A 26,484-nucleotide genomic window follows, 5' to 3' on the forward strand; every position below is an offset into this window, starting at 1 on the left:
TCGTCGTTTTTCGTCGTCTTAAGTAAGACTAAGACGACGTAATATATTTGTTGAGCGACGTTGATTTGTTTTTTAAACGTCGTTAGGTATAATATAACCGTCGTTGAAAATTGTCTCTCTGATTGCAAATTTGCAACGACGTTAGGTATAATATTTGTAGATACACAAAAGCACACACATCATCAACTTCCAAAAAATTGTCTCTCTGATTGCAAATCTGTGTCATCTGTTAAGATTATGATGTGGAACAGAGTTCCATCTGGTAAGATTTCGTAACCCTTGGGATCTCAGAAAAATCTGATTATGTCGGCGGTTTTCTATATAAACCGTCGTGGTTATTTCAATTCTTGTCATTAAGTAGATCTACCGACGTAGGATAAGAAAATCAAAGAAAAAAATTGTTAACAAAAATTCTTATTAAGACGACGGTTTAAATTAAAGGTACGACGTATAAAATGAATAAATACGACGTTAAATTTTATAGTACGATTTAAAGATAACGTCGTAGAACTATACGAGAATGGCGTCGATATATTTATATTTTCCGTCGTTGTAAATTAATTTAATACGGCGATATTTTGTATTTTAAAGCCGTGGATTTGTTTGTAATTATACGGCGTCTTATACGAAAACCTCGTCGTGTTATTTTATGAGTAAAAACGGCGGCTTTTATTGAAATCGTCGTCTTTACTTTCTACGTCGGTCGATTCATAACTTCTGCCGTTCTTTGTTGGCTTTGATTTTACTCTGCGGAAATCTGTTTCAAATAGACGTCGGTTGTTTAATTAGGTACGTCGTTGTTTTTGAACAGCCATTTGAATCTCCATTTTTAGTTGTCTAAGGTGGTATTACACGACGGTGTTTTTAGAACCGTCGTCTTTTTAAAAACCACGACGGTTTTCACTTAGACCGTCGTTGTTTTCTGGTCGTCTTTTTCACTTTTTGTAGTAGTATCTTTCTTTAGAACATGAGTGTACTAGAGTTGATAGGTATGGGTATTGCAATGCAAGATGGCTATCCATTAGGTTTGCATACAAAATTAGGAAAAATCCCAATTGGGATGTAGCAGCAATGCAGGCAGAAGTGCGAGAACAATATACTATGAATGTAAGCAAACATAAAATATGGAGAGGCAAGAGGTTCTCAAGAGTGGTCATTGAAGGTAGCTATATAGAGCAATATGCAAGGTTATGGGATTATGCATAATAGTTGAAAGCTTCTAACAAGGGTAGTACAGTTGTAATTAAGAATGACATGGTTGGGGAGGAACCTGTTTTTCAGAGAATTTATGTGTGCTTGGCAGGTTTTAAGAAATGGTTTTTGGAAGGATGTAGGCCTGTGATTGGCGTGGATGGGTACCATTTGAAAAGACCATACACATGACAAATATTAACAGCTGTTCGGGTTAATGGGAACAATGGAATGTTCCCCATTACCTATGCTGTAGTTGAAATTGAAAATAAGAGTTCTTGAATGTGGTTTCTTGAGTTGTTGGTATCAGATTTAAAAATAAAGAATGAGGCTGCTTGGGTGTTCGTAAGTGACAAGAAAAATGGTCTACTTCCAGCCATTGAAACAGTTGTGCCTACAACTGAGCATAGAATGTGTGTGATGCACCTTTATAGCAACTTCAGAGGGCAACATTCTGGGCTCTTTTTAAAGCACATATTGTGGGTAACATCAAGGGCCACCACGATTTCATGGTATAAAGCAGAGATGGAGAAGGTGCAAGATAATGAAGCTTACAAGTGGCTCCTAAAATGGCCACCAAAGAATTAGAGCAAATCTCATTTCGATGAACACTGCAAGTGTGACATCTTATTGAACAATCTCTATGAGACATTCAACTCCTGCATACTAGACGCAAGAGACAAGGTCATCTTAACATGCCTTGAAAGAATTAGAACTTATGTGATGTTGAGGATGTGTGAAAGAAGAATTGCTTATAGGGTTTGGATACATCCTATTGTGGATCATTCATTAAAGCAAATAAATAAAAAGTTGTTGTCAGGTGGACCACTGTCTCTCATGGTGCCTTTCTCATCCAATGCAAAACACATGAAGACGAGCGCCATCAAACTTTTTCTTAGTGGAAGGAACTTCAGTCAATTACATGGTTCGCTTTAACTAGAGAAAATTAAGATACCCAAAATGTCCTTTGTTGTATTTGCTTAGTCTATGAAATATAAGGGATATTTACATAAATTCCACCCTAAATTCCAATGTTCATGGTTGATATTAGTAGAATTAAAGCATCCATCTTAAAATCAATTGGCTTTACTTTCCTGACGTGGGATTCTCTCAACAAACATTTATCAACTTTAAAAGTCCGCAACTTTTCCTATTCCAAGTCTTTGTCTTGCATAATTTCCATAATCATTCACCTCCAAATTCTATTCCCAGATGAGCATTGCTTCGGCTAAGAATTAGTAAAATCCAGTGACTCCATTATCTTTCATGGAAAATCTTCATAACTGTAGATCCCTTGTCCCCATGTTTTCTCTGCTTGCTCTTCTCCTCCACTTATCATCCTTTCACTCTCTGTCTCTAGCTTATGAGCTCCCAGATGAGAATTTCATCAATTGTGGATCAGATGCTGCTATAAACTTAAATGGCAGGACGTTCATTGCAGATGATTACTTCTCCTCACAGAAAAGCAAGGCTGTCAAAGCCAGCAACCAGCTTCCAGATAATATATCAACTCTCTACCAAACAGCAAGAATTTTCAGCCAGCAATCCTACTATAAGTTCGAGATTAGTGAAAACGGTACTTATTTTGTACGCCTGCATTTCTTGGCTTTCTCCTCCTCAGTTAATCTCTCCACAGCTCTTTTTGATGTTCTGGCTTTTCCTAATGTTTCAAATTCTGGGTTCAAACTGTTAAGCAATTTCACTGCTAAGAATAGTAGCAACTCTCCTTTGATAAAGGAGTTCTTCCTTGGGATTGATCCTGGCACATTTAAAATATATTTTGTTCCTCAAGCATCATCTTTTGCATTTGTAAATGCCATTGAAGTCTTCCTTGCTCCTGCAAGTTTCAGTCCTGAGAATTACAACAGTAGTCTTCCTTTAGCTCTGCATACAATTTACAGGGTGAATGTTGGAGGCCAGAAAATCCCACCAGATAATGACACAATATGGAGAAACTGGGAACAAGATGATAGGTATCTGTCTGATCCAAACTCTGCCAAGGAAATCCCCTACACTAAGCCTAGTTATTACAATGGAGAGCTTAATGATCCAGACACTCATTTCATTGCTGCTAATGATTTTATTGCCCCGTATTCTGTTTACGGAACTGCCAAAGAGATGAATATTACTCCAAGCAGGCCATTCAATTCCTTCAACATAACCTGGTCTTTTATTGCGGCGAGAAGAAAAGCTAGGCACCTTGTCCGGGTTCACTTCTGTGACATTATTGGTCAACCAGGTAATATAGTATTTAATTTGTACTCAAATGGCAACTTCAGTAAGAAGGTTGGTGGAGGTCAGTCCTCATTCGATACACTGTCGGGTACTCCTTTCTACTATGATTTTGTGGTGCGTTCTAATGAGTCTCAACTCATTAGCATCAGCGTAGGTGCTCAGATAAACTCTACAAACAAAACTGCCTTTCTGAATGGTCTGGAAATGTTGGAGATAATGGAGGGGTCAGTTTCAGTTTCTGATGTGAAAGAGTCTGTGAAGAAAAATGTGGGTCTTGTGGTTGGTTCGGTTGTTGGAAGCCTGTCTTTCATCTGCATTTTGGCTTTCGGAATCTTGTTTGGTTTGAAACACATAAGAAGGTTGACTGCGATTCGTGGGGTGAAGATATCATTTGCTGAAGTTCAGCGTGCAACAAACAACTTTGACGATGAGAAGCTGCTTGGTGAAGGTGGCTTTGGGAATGTTTACAGAGGAACTCTCCTCGATGGAAGAAAAGTAGCTGTCAAGAGAGCTAAGAAAGGTTCAGGCCAAGGCCTTCAAGAATTCCATACAGAGATCAAGATTTTGTCCAAGATTCACCATCGCCATCTTGTTTCCTTAATTGGGTACTGTGATCAAAAGTCTGAGATGATAATTGTCTATGAGTTCATGGAAAATGGGACCTTGACAGATCACTTATATGGTTCGGACTTGCCACGTTTGCCTTGGAAGCAGAGACTTGAAATTTGCCTTGGTGCAGCAAGGGGTCTGGATTACCTCCACACAGTTGCAGCTGGGGGCATCATTCACCGTGATGTTAAGTCCAACAACATATTGCTTGATGAATATAATGTTGCTAAAGTTGCTGACTTTGGCCTTTCAAAACATGGTTCTGTTGATGAAACTCATGTCGTCACCAAAGTGAAAGGCACCCTTGGTTACCTTGATCCGGACTACATGATGTCCGAACAGTTGTCTGAAAAATCTGATGTGTACTCGTTCGGGGTAGTTCTTCTTGAGGTGTTATGTGGAAGACCTCCTATTGATGGAAATCTCCCAAGAGATGAAATGAACTTAGCTGAATGGTTTCTACATTGCAAGACGAAAGGGTTGCTTGAACAGGTTGTAGACTCTTCACTTGAGGGTCAGATTGATGCTAACTCGCTGCGAGTATTTAGTGACACGGCTGAGAAATGTCTCCGAAAAGAAGTTAATGATCGGCCTACAATGGGTAATGTGATGTCTGACTTGGAATATGCATTAAGGCTCCATCTAGCACTAAATCCTAGAGAACTTAGTTCTGAGGACAGCACAGCCAATGCTTCATCAGCATTCATAAATGTTGAGCGTCTTCCTTCACTTAGTTCCACAGTTAACGCAGACGATACAGCTGTCTCCGCGGACGGATCGGTGGACACAACACCAAGCCAAGTTTTCTCCCAGTTGAAGTTTGGCGATGCCAGATAAGGATAAGCTTGTGTGTTCTATGAAGTATTAATATTACCCTTGTTTTTAGTTTCTTGCCAGTAAAGCTAACTTTGGTGTGGCTGTGTTGATTTTGGTATTGTCTTTGATTATTGTACTATTAGCTCTGACATCTCATCTTTAAGATTCAACATAGTAGTGTTGTTTCTCATCTTTGATTGAACCCACTTGACTCTTGTTACGTGAGGAGAAATAGAGAGAAGGGGCAGTGCCGCCGAGACATGGAAATTTTTCTCCCTGTGCTTGCGTTGACGTTTAACGGCGTGGCCTCTGACCCAAGCCTTGCAAAATTGGCTAGCTTGGGCTGTAGGAACAAACGCAGAAAAACATTCAAATTGAAGGGGACTCAAAACTCGTGATCGATACTGATACTGAACATGTTAAAATACTCTGGAACTAAAATATCTCTTAGAATCTCAGATCACATATGGGTTAGGGAACAAAAGCATATTTGTCAGGAAAAGAATTCTTCCAACGGTTGAGGTTTCAATCTAAGAAAATAAATCTGCCTTTTGAAATTTTTACTTGTATCATACAATTTATATGCTTTTTGACACTCTTGGCTATGCTACTTTAAAAAGTTGGCTGTTTTTTAGACTTAAAAGCGTTCAACTCAAAATTAATCGGTAACGATCGAAAGACCCAATATATTATGCACTGCAATGAAAAGCTTCAAATTTCTACTGGAATTTTAACTTCTATAGTTTCTAACACGATCCTTTGTAAGCCGCCAGATTGTGGTAAATATGTGAATCAATTAAATTCTAGAGCGCATGTGATCAAATTGAACCAACGAATGAAGTGCATGCTCTAATATCACGATACAATTTGAGCATGAGATCATCAGGAGGACCAAAATATAACATAAACATACTGTTAAAGTAAGGCTTCAAATTTCCGGCGTGGGATTTTATATTCTTTTTCAACTACGAATTGCAGCAGAGCAGATAATTCAGAGTCACAATTAGCTAATTGGCGTCTGATTTTGCTAGCAGAAAGCTAGAAAGTTGCTCTAGAGTTTGCAGCAACAAGTCGGTATACGAATTATTTGAAAAAATTAAGGCAATAACAAATAAGCTATAGCTTCTAAGAAGTGTGTTTCGTTTCTTGAATTTCATAATAATCCATTGCAAATATACATATGTTTAGGCTACAAACATCCACAGCTGATGATATAAATAAAGAAGAATTACATGATGATTGAAGGAAGCCATTAAAAATGTTTTAGAAGTATGGAATTAAGCTAGTGGCCAGAGCCCTTCCTACTTGGTCCAGAAGCCAACGTAGACATTTGATACCTTACAAAAACCTTGTCCCTCTTCTTCCTTGCAGTTGCAGAGCTTGAAAATGAAGGTTTTGATCCGATCAATCTATGCCCATTACCAGAAACTTTGGAACGAAGAGCTCTACATTCAACTTGAACAACAACAACGTTGGACTGTGAGAAGAACACTAGCGCCATCAAAACTAATAGACATAAGCAAAAGTGTCTCATTCTTGATGTTTCAAGAACAATAACTTGTTTAATGAACCTCTTTCTTCCCCCCAACTATATAGGATGATTCTTTCAGCTATATTCTCCTCCTTGGCAAAAAGAATGGAGCAGAAAAAGATTGGCTTTGGGGTTCTTTGGCATCTTCATTTCATAAGCTATTTAACGTCCTTTGTTATAAGGTGTGGGAGGGATTGGGTGGCAAAGGACGGTGTAGAGCTTTTTGGTTGTGGGGTCCATTAAAAGAAGTGTTTTTGACTTTGACCCAAACTTTTCATTTTCCTATTGGTCATGACTCATGAGTTCAGGCGCAGACGGTGGGAGTAAGCTTCAATTTCACATTGAGATTGAGCTCTGCTTGGCACAGTCCACGCTTGACTTCTCCTTGAGACCACTCGACTCTCAGCTGTTAATGCATTGTGTAAGTGATTTTTAGTTGTTAAAATGTGTTTGGGATAGCTGGCCATTCAAGCGTGGATAGACGATTATTGAGTGCGCGACGAAGAATTGTTGACTTGAACAACTGTCCTTCTCTTTCGCATTTGGATTAATTTATGACCCAATTGTGTGACTTGCCAACATGGTTACATGGGTTACCTGCCTCCGACCAAACAAAAAAAACAAACATGGGTTTACTCATTTGAGTAATGTCACAGGGTCGGTTGGCGCACATACTTTTTGGGTTATAAGTAGGTGCATGATATACCAAATCAAATTTGAAATGCGTGCTGCAAAAGGCCCCAAATTGTTTGCGGTTCTCAAATGTCAATGTCACATAAACAACGGTCTAAATGGTTCAATTACACTGAATTATTGTTCACCTTTTATTTTTCACATTCCTTCTTCTCTCAAAACCAGCCAGCAACAAAGCAAAGCAAAGCAATGATACCATGAAAACTGGATCCACATATGTCAATTTCATGGGAATCTCAATTGGTGGATATTAATTTATATTTTTTTAGGAAAAAGAACCAGTTGGGTATTTGTTTTTAGTACTGTGTCATTAGTAAAAGGAATTAGATGGGAGTGGTGGAGGAATTAAATTAAATTTCTTTTTAACTTTTTAAATAATTTATAATTATATTAATTTTGTAGGCTTAGCAGTCAAAGTAGTTATTCCTATATCTGGTATCATAGCCATAAAGCCTACACTTGGTATCAACGCTTTTGGTATTCAAGATAAATTTATTGGATGATTGTTGCTCAAGTCGAAGTATAAAAAATAATAAAACAATAAAAAGATTTTTGAGGGCAGGAGAGTGAACATAATGAACTGTTGAACAAAGACAGAAGGAAAAATAAATAAAAAATTACCTACATCCAATAAATTGTGACCCAAGGGATTCATTTATAAATAAATTGCACAGCCTTTTAAACGAAAGTCAAAAACAGCCCAAGTTTGATAATATGAAATTAACACGGTAACCATAGAATTTGACCAACTAGTTATATTCTCCTTGTGGATGAAAAATATAATAAAGCATTGATGATATTATTAGAATCAATCCTTTTTTTTTCTTCTTTTTGTTTTGATGGGTAGAATCAATTCTTAGGTGGTTTGTTTAGTTTTGACTTTGTCAAAGATAACTAGTTTTATAAATAGACATGTCTCAACTAATTTTACAAAAACTATTGTGGACCAGAAAAGTTATACCCAAGTTTACTTACTATAAATGGAGAAAATCATGAATTGGGGAAGTTAAATAGGATAATAAAGGAATTAGAACTAGTAGTTCTTTGAGACTTTTAAAGGTAAAAAAAAGTAGATTTTTACGGGTATGATCCTAGGGAAATTGGAGATGCTTTATCAGGGGCAAGGTTCCTTCTCATGCTTGTCGTTGAGATGGTAGGCTACTTGGCTAGACCGACGATCGAACCCTTATGTATATAGTTGCTCGCCTAATCCTCGAGGACATAGCTTGGTTTTTGTACTTATTCCCTTCCTCTCATTAATAAAATTCTATCCTTTTTTTCAACAACAAAAAAATGGAATCAAATCAACTACTCACCCCTAGTTGATATTATTCATGATTTTGAGGGTATTTAATTAAGGATTTTATCGTGAAACCTACATAATTTTTTATTCCTAATGTGTTGGTAAACACAAGGGAAATGATGAATTGGAACTATTCCAATACCTGTGTGTTACTAAACACAAGAAGAACAGTAATTAGAATCATTCTAATACTCATTATTGATTAGTAACAGAGCCGGTCCAGGGTTTTCTAAGGCCCTGGGTAAATTTTGAAAGTGTGACCCTTTAGACAAATTAAACACTAAAATTACAATTTTTTATCAAAATTAAACACTGCTCAGATTTTCAAGTGAAGCATTGATGTCTTTTTAACAAAATATTTATTCAAAGATCCTCTTACACTTCGAAAAATTTCTTCTTCTTTTTCTTTTTTGTCTTTTGAGATTTCCATAAAGTTGTTTATTAGGAAGCATTTTTTTAATTTTTATAATAAACACAACACAATAACAAAAAACTAATTAACAAATAACAATAAAACTTGGATTTTGAGCATCTTTTCTTCAACTTGAAACTTCTAATTGTAAAGAACAAGAATCTTTGCCAATTTTTTTGTTGAATCAAATAATAAAGAAAAATAAGTTAATAAAGATGTGTATAATGTATTATAAAATTTATACATCTATATCTATCTATAAAAAAGGAAGAACCTTGAAAGATCTGATAAATAAATAAAAATCTTGAAAGAAAGGCACTAGTCTAGTGTAAGAACCCAAAACAAAATATCAAAAAGAAATAAAATATCTTAAAAAGGTAAGGAAAATATCTTTTAGCAAAATGACCAAATTGCCCTCGCATATTTTAATAGGGAAAAATTTGACTTTTTAATCGGGAAAGAATTTGGGAATTTCGCCTACGCCATTGCGTAGAGCGCGGCGAAAGGAGTTCGTAGACACGGACTAGACCCGAATCGGAGCCGTAACGAAGAAGTTATGGTCTAAAAATCGCGAGGGGCAAAATGGTAATTTGGTCAAAAAGTCAGATATTTATATCACTCTCTCTCCTCTCCCCCGTCAGCCCTCTCTCTCCTCCCGCAGCCAAACCGCCCGCGACCTCCACCCATTCAACTCGTCGCCACGGCCACCATACTTGGAACCGATCTCCGCCGTGGGTACCGTTGGAACCGTGACTCGACCGCCGTTATTTTCCGACCAACACCAGCCTCGGGGGTCCTGTCAATTTGGTATCAGAGCGTAGGTTTTATTTCCTATAGACTTCGCACTTTGTGCATCCTCGCTCTCTTCTCAAGTTGGGCCCAAATGGTGGTGGTATCCGTAGGAAAATCAGATAGTTATCTCGACGAAAGGGAATGAAATTCCCAAGTCAGACAGGAGCTGTGTCGGTATCTAAACCGGCAGAGTAATCTCTTAAGAGGTTTGTAAGGAGCCGCACCTACTATACTTAGTAGGCAGGAAGATCCAAACACTCAGTAGACCCTGGAGATGTTAGCCCAGGTTATAGTCAGCCAGAGATCCATCCGCGAGATGGGTGGATCAAGTAAACAAGAGTAAGAGCTATAAGTTGGAATAATAATGGTATCTAGCAGTAAAAGAGGATTGAGTTGAAGGAGTATAGCAGGTCATAGGAAATCCTGGTTGTTTCACAGGAGAATAAAGTTTTGGGTAGGATGTGATTAAGAAGTGATGTTAAAATCCTTTGACCCGTACGAAGTAAACATTTTGGGAACAGAATATGATAGTCAACCTTATTCATGAGTCTACAAAAGGTGTGAACACAGGAGTTTTGCAGCAGGATAGAGGATAACGGTTGAAACCGAATACAAGAAAAAGGTTTCACGTACTATTTCTAGTAATAAACAATAGGAAGTAAGAGGTAGTATCTGGTTATGATAAAGTTAAAAAGCCTCCATCCCAGGTATTGTAATTAGTTGGTGGTGATGTCTGTCCCAGCCAGATAAGGGGCAGACTATGGGGTGCACTCTGTACACAGTATTGGGAAGGAGATAATCTTACTCAGGAAGAGATCAAGAGAGATACTACAGTGGTGATTACAGTTTTCCATCATCGAACGGCCGCAGGCTTGGAGGCCATCGAATTGGAGCTAGTGTTAGTAGAGAAACCAGCTAGGATGGTAATATTGCAAATGGTTTTAAGGCTGGTGTAGCCAAAAGTATGGAGAGACATAATGAACTACAGTTTCAGAATGAGTTAATTAAAAAGATGCTGGTTTGAGGATATGCCTTAAGTGACAATTATTGGATTTCCTTGAATTAGATGTTTCCAATAGATGCCTTACTCGAGACATAGTATGGAGCACCCAAGTACGAAGAAAGAATGCTAAGTAAGGTTTATTGAAATCTGGAAGTATTGTAATCCAGGATTGACAAGGAGTTAGGCAGATATTGGAAGAAGGATCTTCAGATAAGTATTCTCGATAGTTATCACCTGAGGAAGGTGAAATGAGATTTAAGGAAGTCAGGGAGCCAAATCCTAGCTAGATTGGACCCAATAAGATTACAGAACGTGTAGAAAACAAGCAGTCCAGATTTTTGAAGAGAAAGTAATTAGCTTTCAGTGAGATGTGCAATGTAGTAACCCGAGTAGCCAATGCAGGAGCAGTTCTTCTTCCCCTCCTGGAAGGACAGAGATGCAAATTTCGAGGACGAAATTTTTATAAGGGGGGTAGATTGTAAGAACCCAAAACAAAATATCAAAAAGAAAGAAAATATCTTAAAAAGGTAAGGAAAATATCTTTTAGCAAAATGACCAAATTGCCCTCGCATATTTTAATGGGGAAAAATTTGACTTTTTAATCGAGAAAGAATTTGGGAATTTCGCTTACGCCATTGCGTAGAGCGCGGCGAAAGGAGTTCGTAGACACGGAGTAGACCCGAATCGGAGCCGTAACGAAGAAGTTATGGTCTAAAAATCGCGAGGGGCAAAATGGTAATTTGGTCAAAAAGTCAGATATTTATATACTCTCTCTCCTCTCCCCTGTCAGCTCTCTCTCTCTCCTCCCGCAGCCAAACCGCCCGCGACCTCCACCCATTCAACTCGTCGCCACGGCCACCATACTTGGAACCGATCTCCGCCGTGGGTACCGTTGGAACCGTGACTCACCGCCGTTCTTTTCCGACCAACACCAGCCTCGGGGGTGCCGGAATCTGGCCGGAAAACCATGATTTCCGACGATGGTTCGTCCGAATGCCACCCGAACTTCCAGCTCAGATTTCTCCTCCGTTTCTCCACCAAATCGATCGAGTAAGGTATGGTTTTTGACCTATTTTTCGTGCTCTAGCTGATGGGTATATGGGCTTCGATCGATTTTAGCGTTAAGGGGTTCGATTTACGACTTGAAGTTTGGCCGAAACTTCGGCCGCTCGAAACTACCATTTCCGGTCACTTTTTGGGGGTGGTCCAAGAACAAAAGTGACTCCAAATGGGGTGTTTTACCTAGGGTAGGAGTTTGGAGTCTTGGTTCCGAGATTTTTCGGCCACCCGGTATCGCTTTGGACACCCAAAGCTGCCCGCGCGTGCTGGAGCGCGTGGGCGAGGGTACTGATATAATTCTGTGCAGATTTGTGACCCTCGTGTCGTCACGAGCGTGTGGAATTTCGCGGATCTCGATTCGGAGTCCGTTTGAGCCCCGAACGGATTTTCCATATCGCGCGATCCGTGAGTGCTGTGTCGTTAAATAGTCGGATCGAGCTGAATTTTGGATATGTCGGTCTACGTGATTTCAGGATCACGTAGGATTCGACGGATTGCGAATCGGAGTCCCGGATACTCCGAAATCGCGAACCCTGGGGCTAGGGTTTGAGTTTTAAGCGATAACGCGATTTTGGCCAATCCGACCGTCCGATTCGGACCAAATTCACAGAACATGGTTCCCGTTGTGTGAGAAACCTTCAGGGAAATCCAGATTGGCCATCGGAGATTGTGGACCCAACGGGTCCCGGGTCGGCCGATCTGACAGTTATCGCTTAGCTGAGTATCGGACCTCCCAAAACTGGTCCAACTGTCCGAAAAGGCTAATGTGGGCATAAGAGTATTTTGTAAATTGAAAAGCACGTATTTCTAGGAGCCGGGGGCAGGGTGTTTAGTTGAAATTCGTTTTATTTCAGCAGCTTATTAATTTAATCTTTCGGGGTAATCAGGCACCAGGAGCCCGACAGGATTTTAAAAGGAGACCTCTGAGGGATCGAAGTAGCTCGGACCATCTGTGAGTGGACCTTCTTTCATAAATCAGATTTCATGAATGAATTGATGTGCTTTTATATGAATTGATGTGCTTTTATATAAAATAGATTTTATAAATGATTTTATCTACATGAGTTTTATAAATGAGTTTATTTGAGTAAGTTTCTTCATTCAGTCTTTGAGTAAGTTTTAATACGATTTTGAATATGAGCAGTACAGTAATAATGCTATAAGTCGGTGCTGCTTATTTACCAGTTACAGAAACAGAGTTTGAGTTTTGAATCAGTTAAGACCGCAGCACGACTTGAGTTTTACAGTTATTATTCAGATATTTCTTTTTAAAAGGACATTATTTTAAAACCACCTCGTACCCGTTTTTCTTTATGGTGATTACCCAGAGTCGGACCGATGTCTACGGACATCCAGTCTGATTATAGTTTAGTCAGTGCACTTGACTTGCCTCACGAGTTTCGGGGACGCTCGGACCGTGAGTGCCAGGATTTGCGGCTTGGCAGACTTGGTGTCCCGAGACCTGCCAGGATTGCGGCTCGGCTGACTTTATGTCCCCGAGACCTGCCAGGATTGCGGATCAGGCTGACTACGGTCCCCTGCATCCTGCCAGAGCGACTCGAGTTGACTTGGTGTCATCGAGGAATCTGCCGGCGGGACAGGCTGATCATAGTCCCCCGATTTCGCCAGTTTGCGGCTCGGGTAAGTCTGTGTGACGCCCGAGACCTGCCAGGGAATTGACGGAAATGACAGGGGTACATACTGGTGGTATTTTCAAAGGATTCTGAGTTTCTTTATTAAATGTTGATTTTCAGCTATTATAAATCAGTTTTTTCTGATTTTTCGGACATAGATCCCTTTATATTTATTCAGTTATGAAAGGTCTGAGTACAGAGTTTTTATACGCGTTTGATTTCAGTACTTTTATGAAAGCTTTGAATTCAGTGGTTTTTGTATGAAACTTTCGAGCTTGAATATGACTGATATAGAATGCCTTGAATTGACTATGCGTGATGTAGAAAGTAAGTATTCAGTTTTATTTAGTTAAATTTTTTTTTTTTACAATGGGGGATATTATGTTTATGAGAATTGCTTTGAAGAACATTATTTTTGGTCCACTCACATTTTTCAAACTGTTTTTCGCCCCCAGGCCATAGAGGTACGCGGGATCCACCACCGGGCCAGTCATAGCTTCCGCACCACCAAGTAAGGTAGCGTTGTAGAAAATCCTTTAAAACCTGAGAACTTGAGAATATGCTTTTATATCCAGTTGAAAATTTGGTGTTTAGAATCGAATTGATTACTAGAAACATTCTGGTAGTTGGGTGAAAATATTTGAGATTGTTGACAGATGAAAAATTTTGGGATTGATCAAAATACAGAGGAGACTTTGCCGAATTTTCGGCAGAAGTCTAAGGAAATTTAAAGAGAAATTGAAGTAAGAAGGGTAAAAAGGTCATTTGTGCCCGACATTCGCCAGGTGTCGGACACGCACAGGACTTGACTCGAATTCCAAAGGGGAAATTGGGTCGGGTCCTGTCATCTAGTGTTGTGGAGGATTGTTTTCCAACTCGGTGTTGGAGAAGAAGAGAATCACAAAAAATAAAAATAAAAATTTGCTTGCATTTGAGAGTCTTCTTGTGTTGTGTTTGAGAGCCTTTTTGTTTTTTGATTATAAATAAATAAAATAAAATAAAAGGCATGTTGGTTTATCTTTGTTTAATTTCCTTGTGGTTGGTTTTTCTTTTGTTATATTATATAATATATAATATATATATTTGACTTTGTTTTCCAATCAAGGAAGTTTACTTGAGAGTATGAAAAAGTGATCTTGTGCTGAGATGCCACCATATCAGGAACGGCTCCTTCTAGTTTTGAAGGTTTGGTTCTTTTTTTTTTCTAATATACACATATATGGGCTATATATAAAATTGTGTGCCCCTCTCAACTTTGGGTCCCGAGCTGTAGCCCTGGTCGCCATGGGCCAAGGCTTCCTCTAATTAGTAAACATGCCACTCATTTTTATTTTATTTATAATTAAAAAAAAAACAAGTATTATGCTGTTATGCAATTTAATAGGGTTAATCATTTTATTAGTCTTTAAACTTTGCCCCGATTTGCATTTGAGTACCTTAATTTTCAAAATAGTTTCTGTGGTCCTTTAATTTTAGTTTCATTTAGACAAATGGTTGTGCTGCCAATTTTGTTAACCTTTTCTATTAAATGCAGGAGCAAAATTATATTTTTATTATTTAAATTGAATGTTATGTCCACAACCTATCACTATTTATTATTCCCGATCAATAACACTAAAATAGACGTGATAATACTTTCACGTGGCATAACAAGGTCTTTGACTATTTGGTTTTTTTTTTATGCTTAAGATCTAGCTCCTTTGTTTGTTTTGGCATTTCTTAACTTTTAAAAACCTTTTATTATAAAGTTAAAGTTAAAGTTATCCCTTATTTCACCATTAAATTTGAAGTCATATCGAAGAACTCTTGTTTTTTGTGTACACAACTCAAATTAGAAGTTAAACTAATACCAACAGAAACAGAGACTTCGTTTCGAACTCTTATCATCATTCACTTACCTTCCGATTTTTCCAAAAGAAAAGAAAAAATCATGTTGAATTAAAAAGCTGATGATGATGCCAATATAACTTTTTTTTTCAATTGTTTCTTCTATTTAATACTTTTCTTTTTCTGTTGCCGACACTCAAGAACATGCAACTTTGTAAAGTCTTTCTTATCTTTTTAAACATTAAATAAATAAAAAACAACTTCGTAAAACACATAATATATAATAAAAATTAAATACTCAATAATTGGTGCATGAAGTACAAGTCGACAATTGACAATCATGAACTTTCTGAATTTTATCACCTCTACTCAACCTTATCACTTCATTACCTTATTGGCTTTTAGTACTTCACTACTTCCACAAGTACTTTATGTTTGATCCCACTTTGTTTCCATAGTCGATAATGTCGTGTTTACAATTATTAAGTGAAAAAAAAAAAAAAAAAAAAAAAACCAAAAAACCAAAAAAACAAAAAACAGAAAAACAGACCTAACCTAGATGAATGATGAGTCAAATTCTAACAGTTCCAAGAAAATTATCTTGGCAAGATTTCCCAGAAATTTCCCTGATAAATTGATTAATATTCAGGTCAGAAGAACCACCATCTTCCACTGCTTTCTTTGCTGCTTCCTTCAACTCCAAAGCTCTCTTCTTCATTTCTTTAGCCCTTGGCCCATCCACAACCTCCTCAATGCATCTTCCCATTTCTTCTGAGCCAGCAATCCCATCTTCCCCAACCCTAATTCTCACACCAACCCTAAACACATCAGCCAAAAGCTTGGCATTTGTGGGCTGATCAGTCCACTCTGGATAAACTACAACAGGCACACCAGAGGCAACAGTCTCAAGTGTAGAGCTCCACCCACCATGGGTCATGAAGCAAGCCACCGCCTTGTGCATAAGCACCTTCTCCTGAGAGCACCAATTGACCACCATGCCCCTCTCTCTGGTCTCTTCTAAAAACCCAGATGGCAATTCACCTAATTTCATCTTGGAGCCTTCCGTTGGGGCCTTTAGCACCCAAAGAAATGGTCTTTTGCTGGTTTTCAATGCCATGGCAATGTTGTCTATCTGAATTTGTGACAAAACAGTCACTCTGCCAAATGAGGCATAAATAACAGAGGAGATTGGCTGCTTGTTGAGCCATTCTATGCAGGACTCTTCAGCCTCCCACATGTCAATGTGAAGGGTATTGTTATCATCTTCTTCTGTTCTGCCCAGTATAAATGATGAGACCAATGGGCCAATTGGGCGAATTGGAATGAGTGATTCCATTGAGTCTATGATGTCCTTCTCGAGCTCATAAAACGAATTGCCCAAAACCCAACTTGCCTTCTCTGAGCTCTGAACTGAATCTGATATCAGCTTCTTAAAATGGAAAGGGGTTGAAGGGAGGATAGTGCTAGGAAGATCATTGACTTCTAAATTTGGAATTCCAGGACAACCCAAAATCTCACTTGGGTTCATTTCAAAGTTAGGATCAAATGGGTTGATCTTTTTAGAGTATCTGTAAAGAATAGAAAAGGTTGCACAAGATTGGTTCCAAAGCAAGGCACAAGGGATGCCAAGTTCAGCTGCTACATCAGCAACCCATGGAACAAAGGGGTTGAAAATTATGCAGGAAATTGTTAGTTTCTTGACGAAAGTGAGGTTTTTGATGAGGTTTGAGAGGTTTTTGGAACCTGAGATTTGAAGGGTGGTCAAGGCCTCTCCACCCTTCTCACGGTTGAATTCGGCGGTGAGCCCATCTGAGAAGAACTCAAGGTTGATTTTGGGGTTTTGGGTTGTGAAAGTGTTGAAGTTTAAAAGGGTGTCTCTTGCAGTTTCAGTCATGGCGAGAGTGATAAAGACTCCCTTTGATGCAAGACATCTGGCGAACTTGAGCATAGGATTCATATGAGCTTGTAATGCCACGACCAAGAGAACACGTATTTCTTCTTTATCAGCCGCCATGCCTTTCTTTTTTCTTTTTTTTTTTGTTGTGAGAGAGAGCTGGAGAGAGAAAAAAGAGAGAGAGAGAGAGAGAGAGAGAGAGTAGCAAAACAATGGCTAGCTACTTAGCTACTTCAGCTTGAAGAAAACATGGGGTAGTGAGGGATTTAGGCAATGACAAGATCAAGATGTGGTCTTGTTTTATGCTAAGTGTCTAGTTTAAAAACTTAAACCACCTTCTTGTTTGGTAGGGCAGAGTATCCTTTATATCTGTTCCCATTTTGTATCCGGATGCCTCCTCCATCGTGTGGTCAGCCTATTTTTTTGCCCTTTATTTCTTAATAAATGTTTTGAGGACAAAAGAAGAATATAGATTTTAATGCCTTGTATATCTGTGGGTAAAATACTGAGAGTAGCAAATCAGACGGCATAAGGGGAGTGAGATAACCGCGTTAAATACGATTTTGTTAGGTTTTTAGTTTTGGAGGTGAATTAAACTGGATCGAACTGTGCGTACCCCACTTTTAACCCCAGAAAACTTGCTCTTAATGATAAAGTAATACCAAGTTACCAACTAATGTATTATCTAATGATAATTTTCTTCTCAATATTGAAAACAGTACGAATTTCAACATCAAAGCTAAGCTGTGTGTGAGGGTGACTTTGTGTACTGATATAGCTAGAGTGAGAGGAAAGTAAAGACCGTGGCAAAACGAATGGCTAGATAGATATAATCATATAACTAAAACAACATAAGGTCAAAGGCAAGGGACACTGATTAGGCAATGACTAGATGCCATATCATATTATATTATCCAGTTGCTTGATTATATCCTCCTTTATTTGGTAGGGCAGAATATCACTCATTTGTTGGCTATCTGCACTCTCGTTTTGGATCTGGATGCTTCCTTCCTTCATCGTTGGCCACATGAATCTCTCTCTCTCTCTCTCTCTCTCTCTCTCTCTCTCAATAAATGATTGAGGCCCAAAAAAATTAAAATAAAAATTGACTGATGCAGATCCTCTACCTCCCTAGCACAATAATCTTGCATGCTATATGCATGTATTTAATCTGTAACAAATTAATTTTTTTAAGGACATCTCTAATCATCTTCCTTATTTTGTAACTTTAATTATTACTTCGTCCATACACATTATGGAAAATAATCGTGACCTTTCTTATATTTTCAATCTCTATAAAATGAAAAATGAAGTGTTTTCCTCAATTATAATAAACTAGCATCTTCACACGCGCTTCCGCTTCTGCGAGAGGCTTTTTTTTAAATTAAAAAATTAAATTTATTTTAGAATTAAAAAATATAATGGGTAGTTGTGTTCAATAAAAATAGGATCAATTATCTAATTTTTCTTTTAATTTTTTTAAATATGAAAAAGTGTGAATTTACCATATTATCTTCATTTAATTAATAATTTTAATTCTTAATGTTTGCATTAATCAATGGCATTTTCTTGTATTTTTGAATGTTTCACTATTTTCTGCCTTTTGCTTTATATATACTAGCCTCTCTATAAGCGCTTCCGCGCCTGAGAGAGGCCTTTTTAAAAAAATTAATTTTATTTTAGAATTAAATAATAATAATAGGTAGTTGTGTTTCATAAATATAGAATCTATTATCTTATTTTTCTTTTAATTTTAATTTTTTTAATATGAAAAAGTTTGAATTTACTATATTATCCTCATTTAATTAATAATTTTAATTCTTAATGGCATTAACCAATGACATTTTCTAGTGTTTTGAATATTTCACCATCCTCTGTCTTTTGCTTTATATATATAGATATAGATTACATAAATAATTACTTTTCCTCTCCTTAAATTTAAAAGGCTTTTGAGGTCGGGTTCTTTATGTGGTTGGGCCCAATTGTCTTTATTTTTGGGAGTGTAGGGCTAAGGGTTTGCCATTTTGGGCTAACCTTTGTATTGCCTGGCCTTTGGGCGTTATTGTATTTATTTGTATACTGATTGGCATTGTTCATTCTTCTTCCACATTCCTCTCTTGTACATAACTTTTTCTTTGTCTAAGTTTGCCAAAACTAGTTGAGTCCCACCTGTCATCATAAATTTTAGGGTTATTTATTGTAGACATCCCTGAATTTGGCACCAATTTGTAATTGGGTATGTGAACTTTTTTTTTTATAAGCAATTACATCCTTTAACTAGACAAACAGTTACAATTAGGTCCTGCTGTCCAAATCTGTCAATTTGTCCGTCAAAATTAAGGGTAAAAGGTCCTTTCAATTAGCATGGATGAACTGCTCCTTCTTCCAAAATTATTTACTGTGCTGGAGAAAAGGTAAATTTAAAACAAAAATAATAATAACAAGAACAAATATATCTTAAAGAATAAAATAACAAAAAATTCAAAAAAATAAAAACTAGAACAAGAACAGTCGCACCAAACCCAGAAAAAGGCACCCCATCTCATCTTCCCCAACCCCCATCCCAACCTCCCCTTCCGCATACCCACCTCCGATGCTCAGCAGCAGCGGAAACTCATGCACCCTGCCCACCCGATGACTGCCACAGCGACTGCGACTCCTCGTCCTCCATCGTTGACGACGGCGATGATTGCGTCATGACGTTGTCGTTTCGAAGTCTCTCCTTTGCTGTTCGATCTCAACCTGTCGCTGCCCCCGATGATGGACAACCTCGATTTATTCAAATTCGGTGAGGTTTGTGGTGATGATCATTCAATCCACCCATTTATGCCTCTAATTACCGTATGGATCTCAATAATGCTCCTCCTTTTTCTTTTTTTCTTTTTTTTCTGCCCTTATTTTCTAAGGAAGATCATTAAAATAAAATAAAATAAAGGAAATCTGGTACTCGGTGGTTGAGAAGAAGAATTTGAGTTTTTTCTTTTTTGTTTCTTCTGGTATAGAAATAGCATATGGGTTTTCATCTTCAACTTGATGGGTTTTAATTCCCCCTCTCCAAAGCTAAATTGGATTTTGTTTCGTTCAAAACGACGAAAAGTCGAATATACCCCGAACAAGAAGATCACGTGACACTCACATGGTCAATCTCGACAGATTCTGTTACAGCAGGACCTAATTGTAACTGATTATCTAATTAAAGGATGTAATTGACTTTAAAAAAAAATTTACGAACCCAATTGCAACTGGGGCCATAATTCAGGGATGTCTACAGTAAATAAGAATCTCTTTCTTTCACAAAGAAAACAAAACACCATTGCTTTTCTCATCCTTCGAATAATATTCAATTTGTTGTCGGCAGTCTGTTTTGCAAATGGAAATATATGTATGAGTTAAATAGAATTTCTTTACCAAATTCCATTATTCTATCCTTACCAAACGTGTTGTGTAGCTCAAGATTTTGAAGAAAGTGATTTTGACCCCAAATAAGTAATGCCAAATGGGCACACTAAGACAACTCAAACTCAATCAAGCAGTACAAAATAAAATCACACCATGAAGGTTTGCCAAAAAGTCTTGCATTTGCTTGTCATATTGCATTCAACAACTATCGTATATAAGATTTGAATTCAAAATTTCCTCCGACAAACCCGGAAATCAAATTATCATGGGATCAGGGGGCGCACTTAGTCATGGGAGTTTACGAAATGAGTGGTTCATTCCACATAAGATTTTACGTATACAATGAGATAATACATGAGACTAAACTAGTGCATCTTGCCATGCAAGAAATTAGCAGAATGTGTTTCAAGTCTTGGATGGAGATACAAGGAACCCCAAACAGACCTGCCTTTTTTGGTTTGTCAATAATGGTAGGCTATAAAAATGTGTGAAGTCCTTAATCTCCTCTAAATAAATTCCACCAATACCATTACGAAGAAAAACATTTTTAATACAGTATACTATATAGTATATACCTCAGTATGCTCATACGATACGTCAATCGATTAAAAAAAATGTTATGTATTAAAACTAAAAGACAGATTTAGTTTACTTACATGCATGGCAACTGAAAAACAAAGTTTTCTTATTTTTCTTAATTATAAAATCTGAATAAATGGTGTCTAAATCAATGTACGTGTATAAGTATAGGTATTTAAATATGAATGTGTATCTTATCATGGAGCTGCTATGATGGCTATTTTGACACAAATAAAAATAAAAATAAAAATTTAGGTAGCCAGTATATGATTTAATGTTTACTTTCTTTTTTTATACAAAAGACTATAGAAATTATAAGTACCCACAAAAAAAAAAATTTCATTAAATTTTAAACTAATAACTTTAGCTAATCCACTCATTGACAAATTTCTAATTCCGCCTTGCTAAATTAGTGCACAATCTTGGCATGCAAGACATGAGCAGGTCTTGAAGGGAGTTACAAGGAAACCCCAAACAGACCTGCCTCTTTTGGTTTGTCAATAATGGTGGGCTATAAAAATGTGTGCAGTCCTTTATCTCCTCTAAATAAATTCCAAAACCATTACGGAGAAAAACATTTTTAACATAGTATGATACTATACTATATAGTATAGTATATACCTAAGTATGCTCATACGATACGTCAATCGATTAAAAAAAATGTAATGTATTAAAACTAAAAGACAGATTTAGTTTACTTACATCCATGGCAACTGAAAAACAAAGAGTTTTCTTATTTTTCTTAATTATAAAATATGAAAAAATGGTGTCTAAATCAATGTACGTGTATAAGTATAGGTTTTTAAATATGAAGGTGTTTCTTATCATGGAATTGTTATGGTGGCTATTTTGACAAAAATAAAAATGTAGGTAGCCCGATTGGCCCCCTTGCCCAATTGATATATTACAACTAGGAAAATTGACTGGTGATGAAAATTCCAATAAATCGTTCAAGTCACGTTGCACTGCAGCCATGGAATTCAAATCAAACAATGCATACTCATAGTCTAATTTGACCTCTTTTTTTCTTTGATTTCCCCAAAACTGCAAGAACTTTCTGATGGCTTTATAGAGCCGGCTAGCTAGTAGAGGCCTTAATATTCAATACTGTTTCCATCATATATATATATAGATATTATTTTCTTCCTCATTTTCTAACTTGGACTCGCAACCAATCTTTCCAATTCTTTTTTCTACATGTTAGCCAGAGATCAAGAACCATCGATGTTGCTTCCTAATTCCAGCACATGAACGAATGGCATGCCATGAAAGATTGGAAATGTCACGTTTGTTTGAAATTCATATGATATATGCTGCTTGTCAAGTATCTTAGTCAAACAAGCCTCGTCTCGCAGTCTAACTTGCTTACCAAATACCGAGGTTATAAATAGAGACCAGACCAAATACTTCATCATGCAGATCACACAAAACACAAACCAACAATACTCTCTCTCTCTCTCTCTCTCTCTCTCTCTCTCTCGTTTTTCAATTGTCCAATACCAACATGACAACCAAGTTTTTCAGTTTGCTGCTTCTTTTCCTGAGCTCCACATTCATTGCAGTGAGTGCTCGACCTTTCAATATCATGAAGCACAGAAACTCTGGTCGTAGAGCAATTGGAGGTTTCTTTGATGGGTTGTCTCTTGAAGCCATCAAAGAATCGGGCCCTAGCCCAGGTGTGGGGCACCAGTTTACCAACCAACAAACCCTCGGAGGGATTAAAAGCTCAGGCCCAAGTCCTGGCACAGGAAATAAATTCACAAATGTTGAGACTTTTGGTGGGATTAAGGATTCTGGTCCAAGTCCTGGTACTGGACACAAATTCACAAATGTTGGGACTCTCGGAGGGATTAAGGATTCCGGCCCTAGTCCTGGTACAGGAAACAAATTCACAAATGTTGAGACTCTCGGAGGGATTAAGGATTCCGGCCCAAGTCCTGGTACAGGAAACAAATTCACAAATGTCGAAACTCTCGGAGGAATTAAGAAGTCGGGCCCAAGCCCTGGTACGGGAAACAAAGTAACAAATGTTGAGATCCTCGGAGGGATTAAGGACTCAGGTCCAAGCCCTGGTACAGGAAACAAATTCATAAATGTTGAGACACTTGGAGGGATTAAGGACTCGGGCCCAAGCCCTGGTACAGGAAACAAATTTACAGATAACACCCATCAATGAATTTTCGTGATCATCTCAATAGAAATTAGAAATATTCGTTATGTATTTTCTCATTTACATTTTTTTGTTGATTTTATTTATATTTATACTCCATGTATCTTCGAGATAAGATAATTTATGTTCATGTCATTTCATTTTATATTTTTCTCCAAAAAATTTCTTTATCATGTAAGTTTCCATACATGTTTCCAACTCTTATATAACGGGGCTCATGTACCCGTCCCGTTTCTACTTTTTATACTAAATGGAGAGACCTAAGTTATGAACCCTAATGAATATATTGTATTTAATAGAGCCTTTATTCAAATATAACATTTTTTCTAATATATATATATATATATATAGTCCTCTTTTATTGAGAGGTTCTTCACATCTTCATTCAGATATCATCCTTACAAAAAATCATGCAAATTGAAAATTATTAAGACATCTAATTGAGACCAACAAACTCAATGAACACGGTGCATCAAGAAAGTACTTCAATTTCAATAATTTAATTGAGTGGTCAAATAATATCATATTCAAGTGATTTATTTATTTATTATTATTATTATTTTTTTTTTTTTTTGTAGAGATGATCTTTGGATTAGTGAAATACAATGAAGAGCGAGCCCTACAAGAGTGTCTCTTATATAGATGAAACTTTAGAGATGGAAAACGCACAAGAAGAACTCGGGACATATGAATTTATGAAAGATACTAATGAAAATAATTCAGATTTATTTTTCAATCCTCAAGTAGAAGATCAGAATGTACCAAAAATTGGTCAAGAATTTGAATCACTTGAGGATGCCTATAACTTCTATAACAACTACGCAAAACAAGCGGGATTTAGTGTTCGAAGTTATTGTCAGCAAAAGAGTAAAACTTCTAATGAGATCTTGAGAAAAGAATATGTGTGCTACAAAGAGGGAGTATATTCCAAAGAAGTTTCTAATGGAAGTGATAGGCGACGAGGTCTAGTACGAAGTGGGTGTAAGGCTAAGATTGTGTTTTTTAAGGTAAGAGAGGGAACAAAATACATAATTTCTAACTTTGTGGAGGGCCACAATCATGCTTTGACAGCCCCTCAAATGGTACATTTGTTGAGATCGCATCGTAAAATTTCTGAAGTTAATAAAGGATTGGCACAACGATTTGGTGATGTTAATATCCCAACACATCAACAATTTAGTCTTCTTGAAGTGCAAGCAGGAGGGATGCAAAACATTGGATATACGAAGAAAGATTTATATAATTACAAAAGACAATTGCAGAGAAAGATGAAGAGGCATGATGCACAGATGTTGAGTGAGCATTTTATTGGTGAGCAAGCAAAAAATGAATCTTTCTTTTTTATGATAGAGGCTGACGATGATGATAGGCTTAAACATTGTTTTTGGGCTGATCCAACATCTAGAAGAGCTTATAAGTTTTATGGTGATGTGGTTGTATTTGATACCACTTACAATACTAATAGGTATGGTATGGTATTTGCCCCACTGGTAAGAGTTAATAACCATGGTCAAACTATTCTTTTTGGTTGTGGGTTCTTGAGCAATGAGACCACTGAGTCTTTTCTTTGGTTGTTTGAGCAGTTTAAGAAAGCTATGCCTACTGCTCCACCCAAAATAATTATTACATATCAAGATCCAGCGATGGGAAATGCTATTTCACAAGCTTTTCCAAGTGTGTTTCATAGATATTGCATTTGGCACATTCTGGATAAGTTTTCTCAAAAGATAAACACTTGCATTTATAAGGATGAAAATAGAGAACTTCAAAGTTGTGTGTAGGAATCAAACACAAAGGAAGAATTTGAGTTAAAGTGGATGGATGTGGTCCACAAAGGTAAACTAAATGATGATGAGTGGCTATCTTCAGTCTATAGAACACGTTCAAGATGGGTGCCAACATATGTGAAAGATATTTTTTCAGCAGAAATGTCAAGTAGCCAACGAGTAGAAGGTGTTCATGCATTTTTCAAGCTCTATATTTCAAAAAGAAATTATTTAATGGATTTCATATTATGGTTTAATAGAGCGCTTGCCCAACAACGTCATGAAGAGATAATTGCTGATCATGTTGATATCAATGAGCAGCCTATGTTGAAATCTCCATTGATAATGGAGAAGCAAATGGCTACCATTTATACTCATAAAATTTTCTACAAGTTTCAAAAAGAGTTGTGGAAATGTTTGGCATATGTGCTTCAACTTGCAAGAGAGGATGACAATTTATGCTTTTATAAGGTAATGGGGAGGAAAAAAGATGGTAGCTTCAGAAGTCATGGTTGACAAAGTTGCAGACTATGCTTCATGTATATGTAACAAATTTGAATTTGAAGGAATCTTATGCAGGCATGTGTTGGCATACATGAAAATGAAACGAATTGAGTATTTGTTAAATATATATATATATTAAACAAGTGGACAAGAGCATCAAAATCTGACATAGTTGTGGAAGAGGGTGGAAGGAAAATAACTGAAAGTGGTGATAATTCATTATTAATGAGGCAAACAAGATTGTCTAAACTTGCTTTTGAGCTTATTGATGGTGCCTTGGTATCTCAAGAGGCCAGTAAAGTTCTATTAGAAAGTTTTGAAGGTATGCGAGAAAAGTTAAATTTTGTGGTGCATAGTAGTAACAATATATGTGGAGGCAATAATGAAAATGCAACTAGTAGTTATCTTTCACCACATTTGAATGACCCTCTTCAAGTAAGGGCGAAGGGCTGCGGTAAAAGATTTTAGGGAGGAAAAGAGAAAACAATGAATAAGAGTAAACGTCATTGCCATGGGTGTGGACAAACAGGACATGACAGAAGAACTTGTTCAACTCACATTAATTAGTAAGAAACTAATTTGAATTTTTTATTTCGATTTATTCGATTATTTTACCTTAAATATATAATTTCTTATTTCTTATGCAGGTCCTCTTTGTGCAAGGATGCAGAAAATATTTCACCCAATATCAATAATCGTTCTGTGAAGTAATAGTCGTGGAAATTGAACTTTGAATGTAGTTGTGGCTGGATTAGTTCTTTATTGTTCAAGCTATAATTTTGTATGAAGCTGAAATTTTGTACTTGTACCCACAACGTCAATTATTGTTGCAGCTTCAATTCCTTTGTCTTGTAATGGAGTCTTGGGACCATCTATTTCAATCATTTATCTGTTTATATTTTTCGTAAACGTTTGAAGATATCCTATATACAAACTTTGCAAATCATCCGAAGAAGGCATGACTCTCCGAATCATATCAAGAGATCATAGTTAGCTTCGATATCCCCATATGCAAATGAAATATAGTTAGTAATTGTAAACCTCAGGTAAATACAGAGTATAATTAA

General features: G+C 37.1%; 4 protein-coding genes across 5 annotated transcripts in view; 3 read left to right on the top strand and 1 right to left on the bottom strand.

The window, feature by feature from the left end:
• LOC117629865 (UDP-glycosyltransferase 84B2-like) overlaps positions 1-17,359 on the bottom strand; it is an 18,375-nt gene extending 1,016 nt beyond the window's left edge. Inside the window, exon 1 of one of the 2 annotated variants that reach the window (XM_034362514.1) lies at positions 16,369-17,359. In XM_034362514.1, coding sequence (XP_034218405.1) covers positions 16,369-17,119 — 751 coding nt within the window. In that variant the 5' untranslated portion in view covers positions 17,120-17,359. Of the gene's footprint in view, positions 1-15,366 lie in introns of those variants that run through there. The other variant, XM_034362513.1, reaches the window with a different exon arrangement.
• LOC117629864 (probable receptor-like protein kinase At2g23200) lies at positions 2,363-5,053 on the top strand. The gene has a single exon (XM_034362512.1). The coding sequence runs from the start codon at positions 2,458-2,460 to the stop codon at positions 4,870-4,872; it is 2,415 nt and encodes an 804-aa protein (XP_034218403.1). The 5' UTR covers positions 2,363-2,457; the 3' UTR covers positions 4,873-5,053.
• A 5,050-nt stretch (positions 17,360-22,409) lies between the features above and the next one.
• Positions 22,410-23,292, top strand: LOC117632397. Its single transcript, XM_034365855.1, has one exon. The coding sequence runs from the start codon at positions 22,482-22,484 to the stop codon at positions 23,151-23,153; it is 672 nt and encodes a 223-aa protein (XP_034221746.1). The 5' UTR covers positions 22,410-22,481; the 3' UTR covers positions 23,154-23,292.
• Positions 23,293-23,752: 460 nt separating this feature from the next.
• Positions 23,753-24,928, top strand: LOC117630467 (protein FAR1-RELATED SEQUENCE 5-like). The gene has a single exon (XM_034363180.1). It carries the CDS (start codon positions 23,753-23,755, stop codon positions 24,926-24,928), a length of 1,176 nt encoding a protein of 391 aa, XP_034219071.1.
• Positions 24,929-26,484: the final 1,556 nt, after the last annotated feature.

The sequence above is a fragment of the Prunus dulcis genome, chromosome 6 (assembly GCF_902201215.1).
Source record: "Prunus dulcis chromosome 6, ALMONDv2, whole genome shotgun sequence".
NCBI lineage: Eukaryota > Viridiplantae > Streptophyta > Magnoliopsida > Rosales > Rosaceae > Prunus > Prunus dulcis.

Coding starts and splice junctions, on each gene's coding strand:
- LOC117629864 (XM_034362512.1), top strand. CDS start 2,458: ATGGAAAATCTTCATAACTGTAGATCCCTTGTCCCCATGTTTTCTCTG.
- LOC117632397 (XM_034365855.1), top strand. CDS start 22,482: ATGACAACCAAGTTTTTCAGTTTGCTGCTTCTTTTCCTGAGCTCCACA.
- LOC117630467 (XM_034363180.1), top strand. CDS start 23,753: ATGAAGAGCGAGCCCTACAAGAGTGTCTCTTATATAGATGAAACTTTA.